The following is a 16,928-nucleotide window of genomic DNA, read 5'->3' on the forward strand; positions in this document are numbered from 1 at the left end:
TGAAGAAAGCATGGTGCATCCTCTTAGGCTGCAAAACCTTGTCCATTCCAATATCCCATTGAATCTAGCCAAGGTTAAATTTGGGCCTATCATCTATTAAAGCAGCTACGAGCAACTTTTTCGATTGTTATTAACACGTTAAGTGCCATAGCCGAGGTATCTCGTCTTACATAATCCAACGCTTGAGTGCCAGAGCCGAGATATCTCGTCTTACATAAACATTTTTTTTTTGACGGTGGGACATCAATCAACAACTTTTACATCTTCGAGATCACTATTGGAGCAAGAGAATGTGTATAATCTATTTTACCGACCCACTAAGTGTTGACAGTGCTCCCCCAGACGAGCGAAATCAAAGAAAAAACTGCCGCGGGAGCAAGCCATTCAAGGAAATGGCGAGGCGATTTTACAGTAATCCATTCCAGACTTGTCTTGCCCGAGAGCGGCCGCGCGCAGGCAGCAGCACACAGAGAGCGGAGAGCGATTTGCAAAATAGATTATAGGTGAAACACACTTTGAAACACCTCAGAAAGGCCAGAATCAACATCTGCCCATCGCCCACGCATTCCCCGGCCCATCTTGACTCGCACAAGGAGCGTCCGCACGCAGGCAGGCAGGCAGGCAGCAGCAACGCGCTTCTGACACGCCCGCTGTAGAGCCAGGAGGAAGGAGGAGAAGACACACGGAGGGAGGAGTTTGAATGAGAGGGGTGTTTCCTGTTGTTATGGAGGAAATTACTGTTCAAACTATTGTTTAGAATGTCTGACGGTCTTACTGATGCCAAAAATGAATGGTTAAAGTGACTGTTTCACAAAAAGCCATTTATCTCTGAATAAATTTCCAGACGCTGAAACCATGCTGTACTCAACGGCTAATATCTACATAACTACTAACTCTGCAAACTAACACTTTTAGACAGAGAAAGCACACATTCTATTAGTTATTTTTAGTGGTGTTCATGAATTCTTAACAGAAAATAATCCTCGGCTCTTGTAAAATGAGCCAGAATCCTCAAAAAAAAACCTGGCACAACTTACCTACAGGATGAAAAAATGGCTGGCACTCAATGTGTTAAACATTATAAAACGGCTCTCTCAAATCAAGCAATCTGATTGGTTCACAGCCATTGTATAATTCCAGTAACCGAGTTCAATAACCCATGGCCATGGGTTATTGGTTGCCATGGCAACTCTCTTACTAAAAGGCAGCGCTGCGCTCGAGCCAAACAGCTTTCTCTTGATCTGCTGTATGGAGGGTCACTAGTCCTTCAAGTCTTTGTACAATGAGTCATTATGGACACATGATGGCGCAACTCTCTTAAAAAGTACCTCAAAAACAAAATGCCGGAGACAGCTTTCAGATCCTTGTGAATCGATCTTCGCTTATAACTTTACTAATACTTCGCAGAAAATGATGTTTTGTACAAGAATAGACGCGGGCTAATGTCTTAACCCCTCTCTCGTGCGCCCTCACTCTTAACCCCGCATTTCTAAATAAGACGTAACGTTACTTGGTGTCGGCATACGGCTCTGGTGTCGGGCTTTGCAAAAAGCTCTCAGCAAGCGCCAGGATTGGCCAATGTCGACTTCAGTCTCCAGAACGATCCAATCAAATCACCCGCACGTCTATCTTCTTGCTAGAGGTCCCGCCTTACAGTAGTGTTTCAACTGACTCTATCAGAATACCATGCCAGTCGGACTTATAGTATTATTATTATTATATTATTATACTTGGAAACCGTTTTATAAAAGCAATATAGCACTCGAGCTGCGTGGTGTTGTGGAATATATCCCGCTGATAAGCTGTTATCCCACGAGGCCGCAGGCCTCTTGGGATAACAGCTTATCAGCGGGATATATTCTCCACAACACACTTGCTCTCATGCTATATTGCTAAAGTATAAGTTTAATATCAATGCATCACATCTTACCTCTAATAGTCGACGAGACCAACGCAGAGTAGTCTCGCTTGAACCCCGAGTGAATCGGCCAGTGTAGTCTGTCTGTGGCCAGGGAAGATCAGGAAGTGAAATGAAATGGTTTGCAGCAGCCACTTCGGCCATAACCACAAAATAACTTCCAAAAAACCTGTTAGAATATAACGAGAGATGTTCGTGAGAGTATGCGTGGCGTTCACATTGTTATGCTATGTTGCTAGGCAGCGCGAACGGGGTAGGCAGGCAGCTGTGTTTCACTTCCGGGTTTCACTTCCGCGTTTCACTTCCGGGTAGCCGGTCCGGCGGTAAGGAGAGAGAGAGAGAGAGCCCCCTGTTGACGCGAGTTTAGACAGACACAGACTTAATAATCATTAAGGGAGCAATCTCCGATTCACACGGCTTTGGTCTCAGCTACTATTATAGGTAAGATGTGATGCATCAATATTGTAATTATACTGTTTAATAACAATCGAAAAAGTTGCTCGTAGCTGCTTTAAGTTTTATGTTATACTGTTTGTGAAGCATCTTTGAGTAACTAGAAAAGCGCTATGTATTATTATTATTATAACTCATTAGTGGCATGGTGCTCAGTATGTCAAGATCTTAAAATCGAAAATAAATGGTACATTGATACTCCAATATTTCATAATCATGACATTTTAGTGGGAGGTCAACCTACTGTATTTCATGAATGGAGCAACAGGGAAATTTTCACCTTGGAGGATATCTGGGGACAGGATGGTCTACTTTCTTTTCAGGATATCCAACAAAAATGTAACCTCCCCAAATCCTCCTTTTATTTCTACTTACAATTACGTACTGCATTACGTTCTTATGGAGTACTGGGGGGGGAGTAACCTGGGACTTCATCCAATCACCAAAATCCTCAAGCAAGTAACCAAAGGAGTGGTGTCAAATATTTATAAGTTCCTTTTAAAACATAAAGAATCAGCTCTCTCCTTAAATACTTTGTGGACACAAGATATATCACCATATTAGATATTAATTGGCAGTTAGTATGGTCAAACAACAGTCTTTCATCAAGGAATCTCGATCACCAATTCATCCACTATAAACTTATACATAGATTATATTATTCTCAGAGGAAACTCTACCAAATGAAAATACTTCAGTCTCCCAGTTGCTCATTTTGTCCTTATGGTAATCCAGGGACATATATCCATATGATATGGGAATGTCCAAAAGTAATGGATTTCTGGAAAATTGCTGAAAATCGGTGGTGGGTGGATGGGCTGGATGGGGGGTGGGTGGTGTCAATCAGAACAGAAATATTTGATTTATCTTTTTATTTTAACATGGGCTATTCTTTCCGTTTAATCTTGCCTTCACTAATAATTTTGTTTTATTCTTATTTTTGATGCTGTGGTGACCATATTTACTGTATCTTGAATATTGCACACCTTCACCTAGTTGAAGAAGTAATGTACGGTGTATTTCATGGCAGGTGTAATGTCTATGTTTCTATATTATCAGAAGTGTTCTGACTGTCCTTGTTTTATTATATATGATATATAAAAATAAAAACAATTGATCGTAAAAAAAAATAATCATAGGACCACCAAACACACAGCAAACTATTGAACTACTGAAGTTATTGTTAGTCTATCTACAACAACAAAAATGCCGAAAATGTCAAATCACCATTCGTTTTTCCCCAAGAACTCGCATAGCATAATCCAAATGTTTCGCAGCCAAACAATTGCATTCTGGGTCCAAAAGTACTATATTTTCCACACTGACAATGCTAAGTGTTGTGTGGAGTGGACATACTGGAGGAAGACTCTGCTTGCTATTGTCAGTGAGAAAAATATATGACTTTTGCCGCTACAGTGCAGTCATTGGGCTTCAAAACACTGGTTATGCTGCATACGCTGTTTGGAGAACTTGACAGATATAAAAAAAAAAATTGCTCTAAAATTATGTAGTTATAATAGTTAGGCTGAGATTAGTCTTGCAGTAGCCAGCCGTAGATAGATATCTGTCTGGTACACTATTCTTAAAAAGCGGTTAAGGACCGCCCCCTAAGACCAAAACAAAATTGATGACAGACATATGAACTGACCAACCACGGACTGCGTGACTCGACTCGTGGAGAGTGCCAGACTTCAGTAACAGCCCAGCCAATCAGATTTCACCACAGGATTTCTGATGGCAAAACCCGGAAATTCACTTGTGATTCAGACCCTCCATCACTGGAAGCGTGCTGATGTATTTGTACTGTAGGACATTGGGTCTGACCACGTGAGACTACATTACTTGGGCTAAGAGAGAAATACGGAGGATAATTCACTGGTGTTTGGTGGTTCTACCAGCCCATGTGGGGTGAACCTAAAGACTGAATTTTCACTTTGGGCTGAACCAGAGCAATGGAGATATAAGCGTTGCGACATCTCCATTGACTCCAATAGGCTACTAGGAATCCGCGTGATGTCATGACGACAACACTTGACTTCCGGGTGACTCTGCGGGGTGTTACGCGCAAATCAACCCCCCCTGTACATGCGCATCCCCCCTATCTAAATACATGTACCTGCACTAAGCGCTGGGAGCTGGAACATAGCTAGCTGTTAGCTGTGAGCTAACGTTAATTGTGTGACAATAAAACACCACTGAACGACCAGTTTGATATAACGGTCAAGTTCGAGTCATGCTCTTTCCATAAAGCTGACCAGCTTTGATATCTGTTGGCTAGTTGTTGATATATTGTGGGCCTCTAAAATAAAAAGTTTTTATCGATGCGATAAGACTGTCATGGTGTTGACTTCCGCTCCTCAGTCTGCACGTACTCTGTTTTCCTCCAGAATTATTTTTAAGCCATTTGTTTACCAAAATGCTGATCAGCCGATCCCTCGTATGGACTTTTTCTTTCTTTCTTTCTTTTTTTTTTTTTTTTTTAACCTCGCAATAGTTCCCGGAAGTAAGGTTCTGGATTAAGCAGTGCTGTCAAGTTGCAGCAGAATGGACCATTTGTGATTTACTTTGAAAGGATAAGACGTTTAAAGAATCAAATTGTATATTATCAGCTTTATTTTATGCATTCAAACATACTTCCTGGAACTATTTCCCCACACACACTATAGCTACGTGAGTCACGCATCTTGGACTTCCGTTGGCGCCACTCTCTCTTCTACATCACTCTGGGCTGAACTATTCCTTTAAGATCACAAATCCCTGGTAAGGCAAACCTGAACTTTTCCAGCTCAGAAGCTTCAGTGGTGATGTCACTCTCTCTCCTGCCTGAGCCGGTATCATTTTGATGATGCGGGCCTTGGGATCTGCCTCCACTGCTGCGGCCTTTACTGTGACTCAATGCTGCCACCTGGAACACAGCAAGACTCTCACTGTACTACACACACACACACACCTTGATGAAATATGAGCTGGTTTGTATAAGTATGAAAAAAAGACAGACACATTCTCAGTCAGAGCGTGTCACATGCTGCTGTTCACCTCTTGTCTCGGGGCACTTTTGGCAAGCAAGGACAGAAGTCTCCTGAGGTCATGAGATGCCCTGGAAAATATAAGTGAATGATCTTGGTCAATGGTCAGGGAGATACATGTGAAAATGTGAAACAATCTGTTAAAAAATATGGGGGGAAATTGACCAGCTTACTTGCTATTGATTCCTGTAGTTTTCAGGGACAACTTTTCTCCCTGTCTCAATTTTTTAACTGGGTTGGGCATTTTCAATTGTCCCGTCTGCTTCCATGAGTAACATGTGGTTGAGCTTGAGACATCTTTTGGCACACGATGACATTCACCAAAAGTCCTACAGAGCAGACAGAAACTGTGTGATAAAAGGGTTAGCTTATAGGCTACCGTTTTGTTTTGGCTGGAGGAAACAGTTAAAGATGGCCTGTTTGCTTTGACAGGTCAACTGCGGTTGAAAAGATGATGAAAGAAGGAGACAGACAAGTCAGAAGTCTCTTACCCTTCCCACAGCACAGCAAACTAGCAGAATACAGTAGATTTTGATTCCCAAAGTCACCTTATGTAACGTTACGTTGCTTCTTTAACGTTAGATATCCTCAGTCAAGGATAGAGGCTACATGGTTTAGTCCTGTAATACAGCAGACAAATGAGAAAAGACAATACTCAAAATGCTTCTCTTTTCAACCAATCCAGGTGAGCAATGTTAATGAGTCCTGGTCACCATGGATACACAGACGCTCTTCGCATTCCGTCACCAGAGAATTGACACTGGAATGTCGTCGGATTGCTCTCACCACCAGCAGGTTTAGAAGTAAACGAAGCAAAAACAAAATGTAAAAGGTAGGGCTACGTACGTAGGCAGAGTCTCTGCCAAATTGACTTCATGTAGGCTACAGACCATGGCCCTACAATTAGTTTATTAAAATGAATGAAGGTATTAACATTATTCGTTTATACAAATAGCAGTTGCACATGTTCAGAAAGAAATTTGTTTCACATGAAATGGGCAGTGTGAATTTAAGTCATACTACAATAAGTGGTTGTCGCGAGAAACTATCAAGGTTGAAAAAGAATTATCGCGAGGCTACTCTCTGCGCTTCCTTTTACGATTCACGTTGGGTTTACGCTTGTCTTTTGACGTACTTCCAGTGTGCACAAGCGACATTATGTGCACCACATTGCGTATCTCAAGCGAGTAGTGAGAAGGGGAATGTCGGGTTGTGAATGATCGGTTTTTGAGGCGGCAGGGAAAGGCAACGTTATGGGTGAGACTGTATCCCGCTTCTGTCACTATATATTCATAAAACAGTTTTGGTTTTGCAGCTGTAGTAACGCTAACTGTTGTTTGCACAAGATTTGTTATCTAACGATAGATAATTTGGCTTTGCTACTACTGAGCTTCTACAGTTGTCTGAGCAACCAACGCCCAGTCGTCCGCCACCAGTTGGATGTGTTGCTAACGTTAGCTAGCTAAATAGCCTCGGGTTCGTTAGCTGTCTGTGTAACTCAACAGGGGTGTCATTTCCTGTCTTTAGCTAGCTTTGTAGTTAGCTAAGTAAGCGTTTCTGTGTCTGGCATTAACATAATTAGCTATGGTAACGCTCATGTTAGGGATCAATCAACTGTTTTTACGAGCTAACTAGCTCACTAACGCTAATTTAGCTAACTAACCTCAACGTTAGGTCGTATGTTGGATTAACGTTACAGCTAACGTTAACGTAATGCTAATTTGTCTGATCTTTGGTGTAAACGACATTTGCTGACTGACTTGTGTATGTCCAGTTAGCTTCATACTTGGCTGTTTTGATTTCATTTACGTGAGGTAACGTTACATTAGCCAGAATACAGTCAAGATAGTGATCACTAGCTACATGTCTGTATTAAGAGTATCCAAACCAACCAAATGCTAGCTAGGTTTTGAGATCAATTTCCGTAGTGGGTGTGCGTGCGTGAGCGTGTGCCAGAGAGAGGTTGCATGTGTAGCGTTAATAAACGTTGATGCATCAGCATATAGCTAGAGAGACGATCAAAAAGACCCTGTGTTTGGAGGAGATGTTGAGTTTAGAGATAAAGGGCACGTCTGCCCTGTAATCTGGATTAGACTGGATCTGGGACCAGAATCCTATGGGTCAGTGTTGGTGTTTTGACTTTGCGTAGCTCACTGGTCACTGATTGTGATCTCAGCATACCCAGCGTTTCTTTCAAACGGAAACAATGAAAGCGATGTGCTGTTGAAGTGAGTCTATTCAGACCTACACAAGCAAACTGCAATTCGTCCTCCACCTGTCAGCTGTCACCACTTCCTTTAGCAGACATGACAAACGCATAATCTAAAAGACATTAGGCATATTCACACTGTTTGTTTCCCCACTCTCTTGCATGCACAATTCACACTGTGGTCGAAGATGACCAGTGGTAGTTTTCTAGGTCTCACATTTGCAGAAGTGCACATAGTATTGGACAAACTGAAGCAGTAAGATGCTGCTGAAAAGAAACTGCATATCCTGTGTAGGCAAATGAGCATACTCTGAGGTCATAGCATCATTCAAAAGACGTGGGCTGCTCCTGTGTAGGCAGGAGATGCTCTCGCTGAAGAGGTAGAAATCCTCTCCTAGCTGCAGGCAAGAAAAAACACCAACAGTGAATGAGCCTTTCTTGATTGTGCTACAGACATTAAAGGAACAAGTGGAGTGGAAAATGCATCGCACTGGCCAACTATCTGTGCTGTTTATCGTTATGCTAGCTCAAAGCACAAATCACTTAGCCCTGGGCTTTATGGCTTGTGAAACTGATTCTGAATGGATTGTTTGTCAAATGCTTTGAGATTGATTCTCTGTTGCAATTTGTTTTTGTGTCCTCTCCCTTTTGCTTTCTGACCCACTGCCATGTCCCGCATGTTGGAACCACATCGCATTGATCTACACAAAACAGCTGTAAGTATTGAAATGGTCTATAATCTATATGAATGGAGCTACTGGACTTCAAAAGATAGGGCCTGCCATGTCATTCAGGCACCATGGCAATAATAGGGCAATTCAGACCGTTCTTTTAAGACTGGTAGCGTAAGGTTAAGTTTCACAATGGTATTGATTAGGGATGCACACTTTCCACAAATTCCAGAATCGATCATTGGTAAAGTTGACGATCAATCAATCGATTAATTGTAATAAAAATAAAAATAAATACAAACAATACCAAATGCATTTTTTTCCTCAATAAAACCTTTACTTATACAGCAGCAACATATAAGAGTATTTCTCCCAGCATTGCATAACATAACCTACGCTATGAAACATAGAAAAATGTAGAGGCATCACTTTTAGACATGTCAACATTTGCCCAGAATCTGCGCCGCGGCCGCTGCTTAGGTCCAACAGGTGCTCACTCACCGCAGATTGTTTATTTTTTCTGCTCGCCGTGCGTCGCAGCTCTTAAACGCTGATGCCGAGTTGCTCAGCTCGAGTCCAGGTGAGACTAGGATCCAGTTGTTGTAGGTTTAAACCGAATCACAGATAGGCATCATGTCTTTTTCTATAACCCCGCAGATCGATTGGGTTATTTTTTCTGCTCGGCGTGCGTCGCAACTCTTCCAGCCAATTTATCCCGAATGAACACTGTTCAAGTGATAGAGCGTTGATGTCGTCGTGTTGTAGCTGTACACTGATTCACAGTATTTACACACGGCAGTATCTCCTCCTTTCTTATGACTTGTCTGAAAAGGGCTATAGTGATGTAGCCGAGTGTCCGGGTCCGCCTATTACTTACACTTAACAACAAGAGAGTCAGGCTGTAACGTTATAACACGCTTCCACATTTATTCTCAGACGGCTAGTACACTCGTCAACAACATAAGCTTCACTCTTCTTCCCACACTTCCTGTTCTACGGCAACTCTCGAGGGGACAAACACAGAGCCTCGCATACACACTGAACAGTATACAGTGATATCATTGCGCCCTCTGGAGGATCATTGAAAGATGATTTGAAAACACCGTTCTACTGACAGAATGCACATTGATTTTTGTTGTTTTGATCGAGTAAATGTTCACATGCCGGAGTAAATCCTTAACGAGCGAGTAATCGATCTTCGATTAATTGTGTGCATCCCTAATATTGATGTTTGTATTTTTTATGATCTTCCAGCAGCAGAAGAATCTGGAGGGATATGTGGGCTTTGCAAGCCTGCCCAACCAAGTGTACAGGAAGTCTGTGAAGAGGGGCTTTGAATTCACCCTGATGGTCGTGGGTAAGAAAACACACGCTACTTAGCCCTCAGTTAGCCCTGGTTCTATTTGAATCATTTCATTGTATTCATTGCGGTTTGCATTTTAAAGACATGCATTGTGGTTTGTTGTTATTGAGAGAGAGAGATTGCGAGAGAAAGTCTGTGTGGGTATATGTGTTTTACATTTTTGAGTGGGGGAGAGAGAGTGTGTAACCACATTTATGCACAAGGGACATGCTTACAGCTGTTTTAATTATGTGTCGGAGGAGAGAAGAACATCACACAGTGCCTTTTATTTAGTTCACCTTGAGCTCCGTGGTGCTTTGTCTCCCAGAACAGAAACATTTAGATTGGATGGCACTCAGCGAATCAAAAATACAAGCATTCTTTTGAAACCCTTGGATGTGGTTGGTTGACACGGGGCCAAGATCTTCCTTGGCTAATCAGTCCCTGTTTGGAGGGAAAATGTTTCCTCGGGTCAAAACTATTTCCTGTGGTGGGACCAACAGAATTTGTCCCCGCCGTGACTCTAAGAATAGCGCGTCTCCCACTGCGCTCGCAACAGTCGGCTTCTTTACAGCCTATTGGCTTTACACTGCGGCTGATAAACCTCAGAAACTGCACTTATTGTTTGTGTGCAGTCTTACTTCCGTTACCAGGTGCATACGTGAGAACGTGCTCTGCTTTTAACAAGGCACTTAGCCTACATTTAGTCATGTCCCTTGAAAAGTCCTTAAAAGGATGCTGGATGCTGAGCAAGCTGTCTGCTGGGGTTTGTGGGTGGATGCTTCACTGTGTTTGCTACAATCAAATTAGCCTTTAGCCTCATTTTTGAGAATAAGTGCAGACAAGATGGAATGGCATCCGCATTGAACAACAATGAAAGGAGAGGAGGATATCTTTTGGGTTTGTTAGACATTAACTGTCATCGTTTTTAATGGCATTGCTCTCTTGCATGGAGTGGACACACACACACACACACACACACACACACACACATGATTCAGCGTTCCCTGGCTCTGAGGAGCTGTGCGCCCACATGTCCCTGCCGTGCAAGGCATTGCATCATCAGCATCGTCGTGTGAAAGAAGAAAGGAAGCTTGAGGAGAGATGGAGGGAGGACTGATATGATCAGCAGTGACTGACTGGCATTGGCACATCTCCACAAACGCCATGACCCACCACCAACCTGTTCACTTTCCCTAACCCAGTTCAGACCAGTGGATTTCACAGGCACTGTCGTCACTTCACATCGCGGCACGTTTCACATGCACACACACACCAGCCATAGCACGCAGTTACACGCCACCCGTAAGATTGCAGCACCGTGTGCAGTATGAGAAATAAAGGCTAGTACAGCCTCCAAACGGTAGCCCTCGAATATAACCCCGGTGTAAACGATGGCTCGTTAAATATCGACTTGTGGCTACTGGCCAAATCGGGGCACTGCCAGTGGCAATTTCCACTGGCCTAATGATCCTTTTCATTGGGAGCTGGGAAACGGAGCGCACAATGGCCGACCAAGCTTGAGAAGCCTCCCAGACCACACAGCCAGTCAGCTGTAGATAACGAGAGGCGTTCTCTGTGTTGGTGTCTAATCCGCTTTACTGTTAACTCGGATGGATTCATGCTTCAGGACAAATGTCAATGTCTTTCCCAGTTAAAATGTGTGACCTTTTGGTTGTCTTTATTGGCTGCGTGGGGTTTGAATTGTTTCAGCAGCTGCTATTGGATGCCAGCAGTGATCCTTGTGTGGGTGGAAGACAGGAAGATTTGTTTTATGGTTTCATCCAAATCTTGCAATGCTTCTATCTCTGTATTTCTGCATTTGAAGTGTATCTATAGTCTAGCCATCTTTCTAACTATAATAAATGTGTGATACATGTCAATGTGCTCCAGCTCCACATATCCTGATTTGTCTGTCTTCTCCTTTTCTTCCGTTTTCCAGGCGAATCAGGACTGGGAAAATCCACGTTGATCAACTCGCTCTTCCTAACGGACCTGTATTCAGGAGAGTATCCTGGACCTTCACACCGAGTCAAAAAGACTGTGCAGGTACACCGGGTTAAAGGATCTTCAATGGAATAGGCTTACTTTTATATATCGTCTGCTTACCGTTATGTTCCAAGAAGATTTGGTTTTTCACCTCTGTTCCACCAAAACGTTGTACTCCTTTTGTTTCATCAATTAAACATACAGTAATTATGAGCATGTGCCGTGGTGGTGGCACAGTGAATAAATACTGGATGCACAGAGGTGAAACTGCCACCATTATTGTGACGCAACACTAAGTAGATCTAATAACAGAGTTGACAACCGCACAGTTGGAGCCAGTTGGGGAAATAAACACCACCCGAATGCTGTTACATTTTGGCAGTGGTTGGTATGGTTGTCTACTCTTCCAACAACTTTCCCAAACATTTATTTTATGTTTCATTTGAAAATGTATGAAGTCCGTAAAATAAAGTGAAAGTGGCTGCTGGGTGAAATTTGCATTTACTAGCAACCGTCACCAGTGAACAAACTGGTAATGATTGAATGACATATATAGGCATACTTAATTATCAGTTTATTTGAATGTGATCTCAACTCTCTGGCTCCCAGTTGATTACTGTAGCTGCCATACTGTAGTTTCTTCAAAGGAGAATACCGGCATGTTATACCTCTTGGCTTGCAAGTTAACATTAGCAAAACAGTTTATAGAATATGACATGCATACAATGAAGCAGATTTATACACTGATTTATTATAATGCCAGAGAATGTGTTCTCTCAGAATCGCAAACAAATCTATTTATGTATATGTCACCATACATCAGTGTATCGCAGCAATCCATGCAAAAGAATCAATGAACAACCCCGCTGTTCTTCCGCTATGTGACATCATCCAAATTAATTTGCATTTGATAAGAGGATTAAAGAATCATAGTTAAAGTATTTTTCATTATTATAATAATGTAGCTTTTATTTACTTGAATTAATTAGATATGGCCCAATCAAGAATAGACTTGATTTGTAGAAAATAATGTTTTACCACACCATGATGTCATTTTTTGATAGCACCCAGGTCTAGAAGAGTGAAGTCTCTGACTGACATCAATTGGCTCTTGAAGGTCACAGTGCTGTGGTAAAGAGTTGTCTCCTCAGCCTGATTTAAACATATATCAGATTCAGATTCACCATCAGCCCCTGCCATAAATGCCCTTATGTTTATCTTCCCTAATTATGTTCCTGAAACTTACTGTAAGTGCCTCAAGTGCCGTACTTAATCTGTCTGTCTCCTGACTGACAACTGCTATCTCCACATCATGCTCCTGTGTTTTTTCTGCTTCCCCAGCATAGTTAGCTAATGGCACAATGTGGGGTGGCGTGCTGCTACACGCAGCTATGCTTCCGCGTCACTTGTTTCTATGCAGTATACTGTACATGGTCAATGTCTGCTACTGTATGTAGCATGTACCATATAATGACAGGGATGCAGAACTGGAGGTCTCTGACAGTGATGATTATTTGGTCTCCTTCCATATAGTCTTGGCACTGTTTTGTTGATGAACTAAATCGGACTTTTTGTTTTGAAAATGATAGTTTATGAAAAAAAAGTATGTACAGCTCGGCGGACGATATGGTTGAAAATGAAATAAAACCACGGAAATCATAACCGCTCCAGTGGAGCTGATCAGTGGCCTAAATGTTTAATGTTGGTAATGATAGGTGTGATGTCAAACAAAACGGACAATTTCAAATAATGTTCCCTCATTTTGCTACGAGTTTTCAATAGAAATTGCTTATCATTTTCAACAGCAGAATTGTGTGTCACAAATATCCCCAATTCACTGTATCACAATATAATTATATTGAACAATATTGACAATATTAATCGCTATATATATTAAACGTTTCACATGGATTAGGGTTAGTCAGTGTTTATTGTAGCGGCGCCTGTGGACAAAAGCATTACTGTTTGCCCAGAATGAAAATGCATTTCCTGAACAGCGAGGCTCCTCCCGCTGTCTCCACCGGGCTGTCTGTGCCGCGCCGCAGCATGCCAGCCAGCATCCACCCTCCCCGCTGTTTTTCTTTTTTGGTTGACGTCACTGCTTCATTTGCTGGCCGGAAACAAAAGTTGGAAGCAGTTTACACGGACGTTACACGTGACGGACGCCCTGTGCCCGGGTAGCACACAGGCATTTGAAATAGTAGTATAGAAATCGCCAATCTCCTCGCCGATGGTCTCATTTGCCCGATGTAGGTCAGATATGAGGCATTAGCATTACATTTAGATTGTTTTATAACCAGTTGAAAGTTCCTTGTCGCTGCTTTAAAAGTGCCACAACGCTGTGTCATGGTGAATGATATTAGACAACGCTGTGTCATGGTGAATGATATTGGACAACGGATGTGTCTTTCTCAAATCGCTCGTCAGAAGTAGTGACATTAAATGTGCCCAACCTTTCTTCTCCTCCAGGTGGAACAGTCGAAAGTTTTAGTAAAGGAAGGTGGCGTGCAGCTCCTGCTCACGATAGTCGACACTCCGGGGTTCGGAGACGCCGTAGACAACAGCAACTGGTGAGGATCCCTTCCATTTTGGCTCAGCACAGATCATTTACCGTCATTGGTAACACCTAAACATCTGTCATGCCTGAAAGCTACTGTCCACCGCTGTCAACAACGCGTGATTTCTAACCCCACATAGGATAAGCAATAACCACGCCCTGTGGCGCCGGGATTGGCCAGGAGCAACACTGGAGGGCACGCAGCCCAGCGACATTGAAATGAATTATGGTCACCTACCTTCCTTAGCATAGTAATAATAATAATAAGTATAATAATTGTAATCTACACAATGTACACAATCTACAAAAACATGCAATAATATAAACGGTGTTGTGTTCACGTTCATAGCTCATATAATATAATGTGTCATATCGTTAATTTCAAGCTCAATTCTTACCCAGAGAAAAGGTACAGCACTGAAAATGTAACAAGCAATAGTTTTTTAAACATCTTTATTTTAAAAGATGAAAAACCCCAGGTGCTTTAAGTCCCAAGCTTCAATGCTCCTGGCCAATCCCGGCGCCACAGGGCGTGGTTATTGCTTATCCTATGTGGGGTTAGAAATCACGCGTCAACAACATGTGGCCATTTTGGGTCTCTGCGGGGGGTTGGGTTTCCTGACTGTGACTCTAATGTGTTGTGCAGCTGGCAGCCAGTTATCGATCACATAGACAGCAAGTTTGAAGACTACCTGAACTCTGAGTCCCGGGTGAACAGACGCCTGATGCCCGACAGCCGAATCCACTGCTGCCTTTACTTCATCGCCCCGTCGGGACACGGGTGAGTCTAGGAGGAGCTGTATGTGTAACAACCATGTCTTTTGGTGGGACGCTGAAGCAACACGAGAGAGGGGGAGGGAGAAAGGAATGAGAATAGAGGGGAAGGAAAAGGTTGGAAGGGTAGGGGTGAGCTAACAGTGGGAGGAAATGGGGCGTGATGTCATAGGCATTGTGACATCATCAGGCTTGCATGCTGCCCTTTACCCAATCAAAATGGAGAGGACGTGACCGGTGTGTAGTCAAAACTGACCATTTCTGTAGCAAGTACTAGCAACGAGCTAGCGACGATGTTGTTGTTTCATTGCGACGGAGGGATTTGAGAGCGACATGCAGGGAGAGGAAAGGAAATCCATAAATGGTCAGAGCCGGTCGGTTGGAGCCGATGGCAGAGTTTGCAGGGAGCAGAAAGGGATTCTTTCCCCACGGCCGGCGGAGCCCCTCGAGTTCCTTTTACACAGCGTTGGAAAAATCTATACTTTTCTTTTACCGATGGGTTCCCAGATTGCAGTGACAGTGATGTCATCAGTGATGCGAAGTTGAGCAATTGTGCTGCGCATGCCAATAGTGCAGGCGATTGTGCGCTGCGCCAGCAGGTGAGGCCATGCAGCAGTCGGCGAGGCCAAGCTGCGTGCGGCGAGGGTTTTGGCTCTGAAGGTGCCGATACCCTAGTCCACACAAAGTAAAAAAAATATATATAGAAGGATTTCGGGACAATTGTGACAATTGTGTATAGACCTTAGTCGAAATGACGTAACTCACGTACGGGCACGCCCACCGCCGCCATATTGTTGACATTCCGCCGCGCGCTGTTTAAAAGTGACTGACAGCTGTCATAGCTTAGGACGCTAGCCAACATGACTTACTAGCCTATTTAATGCCGTTTTTACTGCGTCAGGAGCTATTTCACAACAGAGATAGTGTGCTGTGTAATAATACACGGATGTAGTAATAGCAGCTATAAAAGCCCGGCTGTTAGGTACTGTCCACAAACGTGAAGGGAAAGAGACTAGAGGCTAATGTTAGTAGCAAACATTGGGCTCATGCAAGCAAGCGTCAGATCATATCAAACAAACATTTAACGTTAAGGTTATTTACCTTTGCTGTCACGACAATGTTTGATGATGATGTTGATGATGTTGTTGGTGGCACAAAAGTAAAAATGTACGACGAATTGCCACAGATGAAATAGTTATAACGCTAGGACTCAAGGGATTTGAAAGCCTTCAGCTCCTGAGATGTGTAGCCTAGCCAATACTGTATTAACAATGTCCGGTACGTTATACCTGGCAATATAATGAGTTATATTTACTCTAAGTCAGTTTTTTTATAAGGGTCCGCACCTCTGACCAAACTTATTTTTTCATCACTTCTCTTTGACATAACTGTTGCTATACGCTCGGCCAGACTACGTTACGGCTGCGGTTTGTCAACAATATGGCGCCGTCCGGGGTTATCGAATAAGGTCTATAGTGACATAATTCAAATGTGTCAATATTCTCTACTGTATTGATTAGGGGTGTCACGGTACACAAAAGTCACGGTACGGTACGTACCTCGGTTTTGGGGTCACGGTTCGGTACGAATACGGTACGAAAACGGGGGAAAAAAGCAACAAATCCCAAATTCAGTTTTTTTACCCGTTGAATTTGTCTGAATTCTGCTTCTTACGCTAATTTTACCATCAGAAATAGTGTCTTAATAAGTGGGAATTAATAAATGTCCACTATTTAATAAGATCTAGGCAATCCACACAAAAAGGTTTTACTCTAGAGCAGTGATTTTCAAAGTGTGGGGTGCGCCTCCCTCTCAGATGTCTGTATTCCAGCTGTTTGACAGGGCAAAGGCATTTCCCCCCACTTTAAATCTTTATTGTACACAAGTTTGTAAACAGAGCGCATGTGTGGAATAGCCTAATACTCCCACCAACCCCTCAATCATCCGCTAATCTGATTGGACCGAAATACCAGAATGGATTATGGGATG

General features: G+C 42.9%; 2 protein-coding genes across 5 annotated transcripts in view; one reads left to right on the forward strand and one right to left on the reverse strand.

Moving 5' to 3' along the window:
• Positions 1-6,554, reverse strand: part of nek10 (NIMA-related kinase 10) — a gene marked incomplete at both ends in the record, with an annotated part of 42,911 nt that extends 36,357 nt beyond the window's left edge. The window contains 3 exons of the mRNA XM_083632460.1: positions 5,143-5,276; positions 5,408-5,490; positions 6,533-6,554. Coding sequence (XP_083488586.1) covers positions 5,143-5,276; positions 5,408-5,490; positions 6,533-6,554 — 239 coding nt within the window. The remainder of the gene's footprint in view (positions 1-5,142; positions 5,277-5,407; positions 5,491-6,532) is intronic.
• Positions 6,555-6,577: 23 nt separating this feature from the next.
• The window catches only part of septin7b (septin 7b), a gene marked incomplete at its 3' end in the record, with an annotated part of 44,731 nt that continues 34,380 nt past the window's right edge, over positions 6,578-16,928 (forward strand). For 3 of the 4 annotated variants that reach the window (XM_083634418.1, XM_083634415.1, XM_083634416.1), the window contains exons 1-5: positions 6,578-6,662; positions 9,538-9,634; positions 11,562-11,668; positions 14,078-14,178; positions 14,812-14,946. In XM_083634418.1, the coding sequence (XP_083490544.1) occupies positions 6,651-6,662; positions 9,538-9,634; positions 11,562-11,668; positions 14,078-14,178; positions 14,812-14,946 (452 nt within the window). In that variant the 5' untranslated portion in view covers positions 6,578-6,650. The remainder of the gene's footprint in view (positions 6,663-9,537; positions 9,635-11,561; positions 11,669-14,077; positions 14,179-14,811; positions 14,947-16,928) is intronic. The other variant, XM_083634417.1, reaches the window with a different exon arrangement.

This window comes from Poromitra crassiceps (assembly GCF_964638095.1).
Source record: "Poromitra crassiceps genome assembly, chromosome: 1".
NCBI lineage: Eukaryota > Metazoa > Chordata > Actinopteri > Beryciformes > Melamphaidae > Poromitra > Poromitra crassiceps.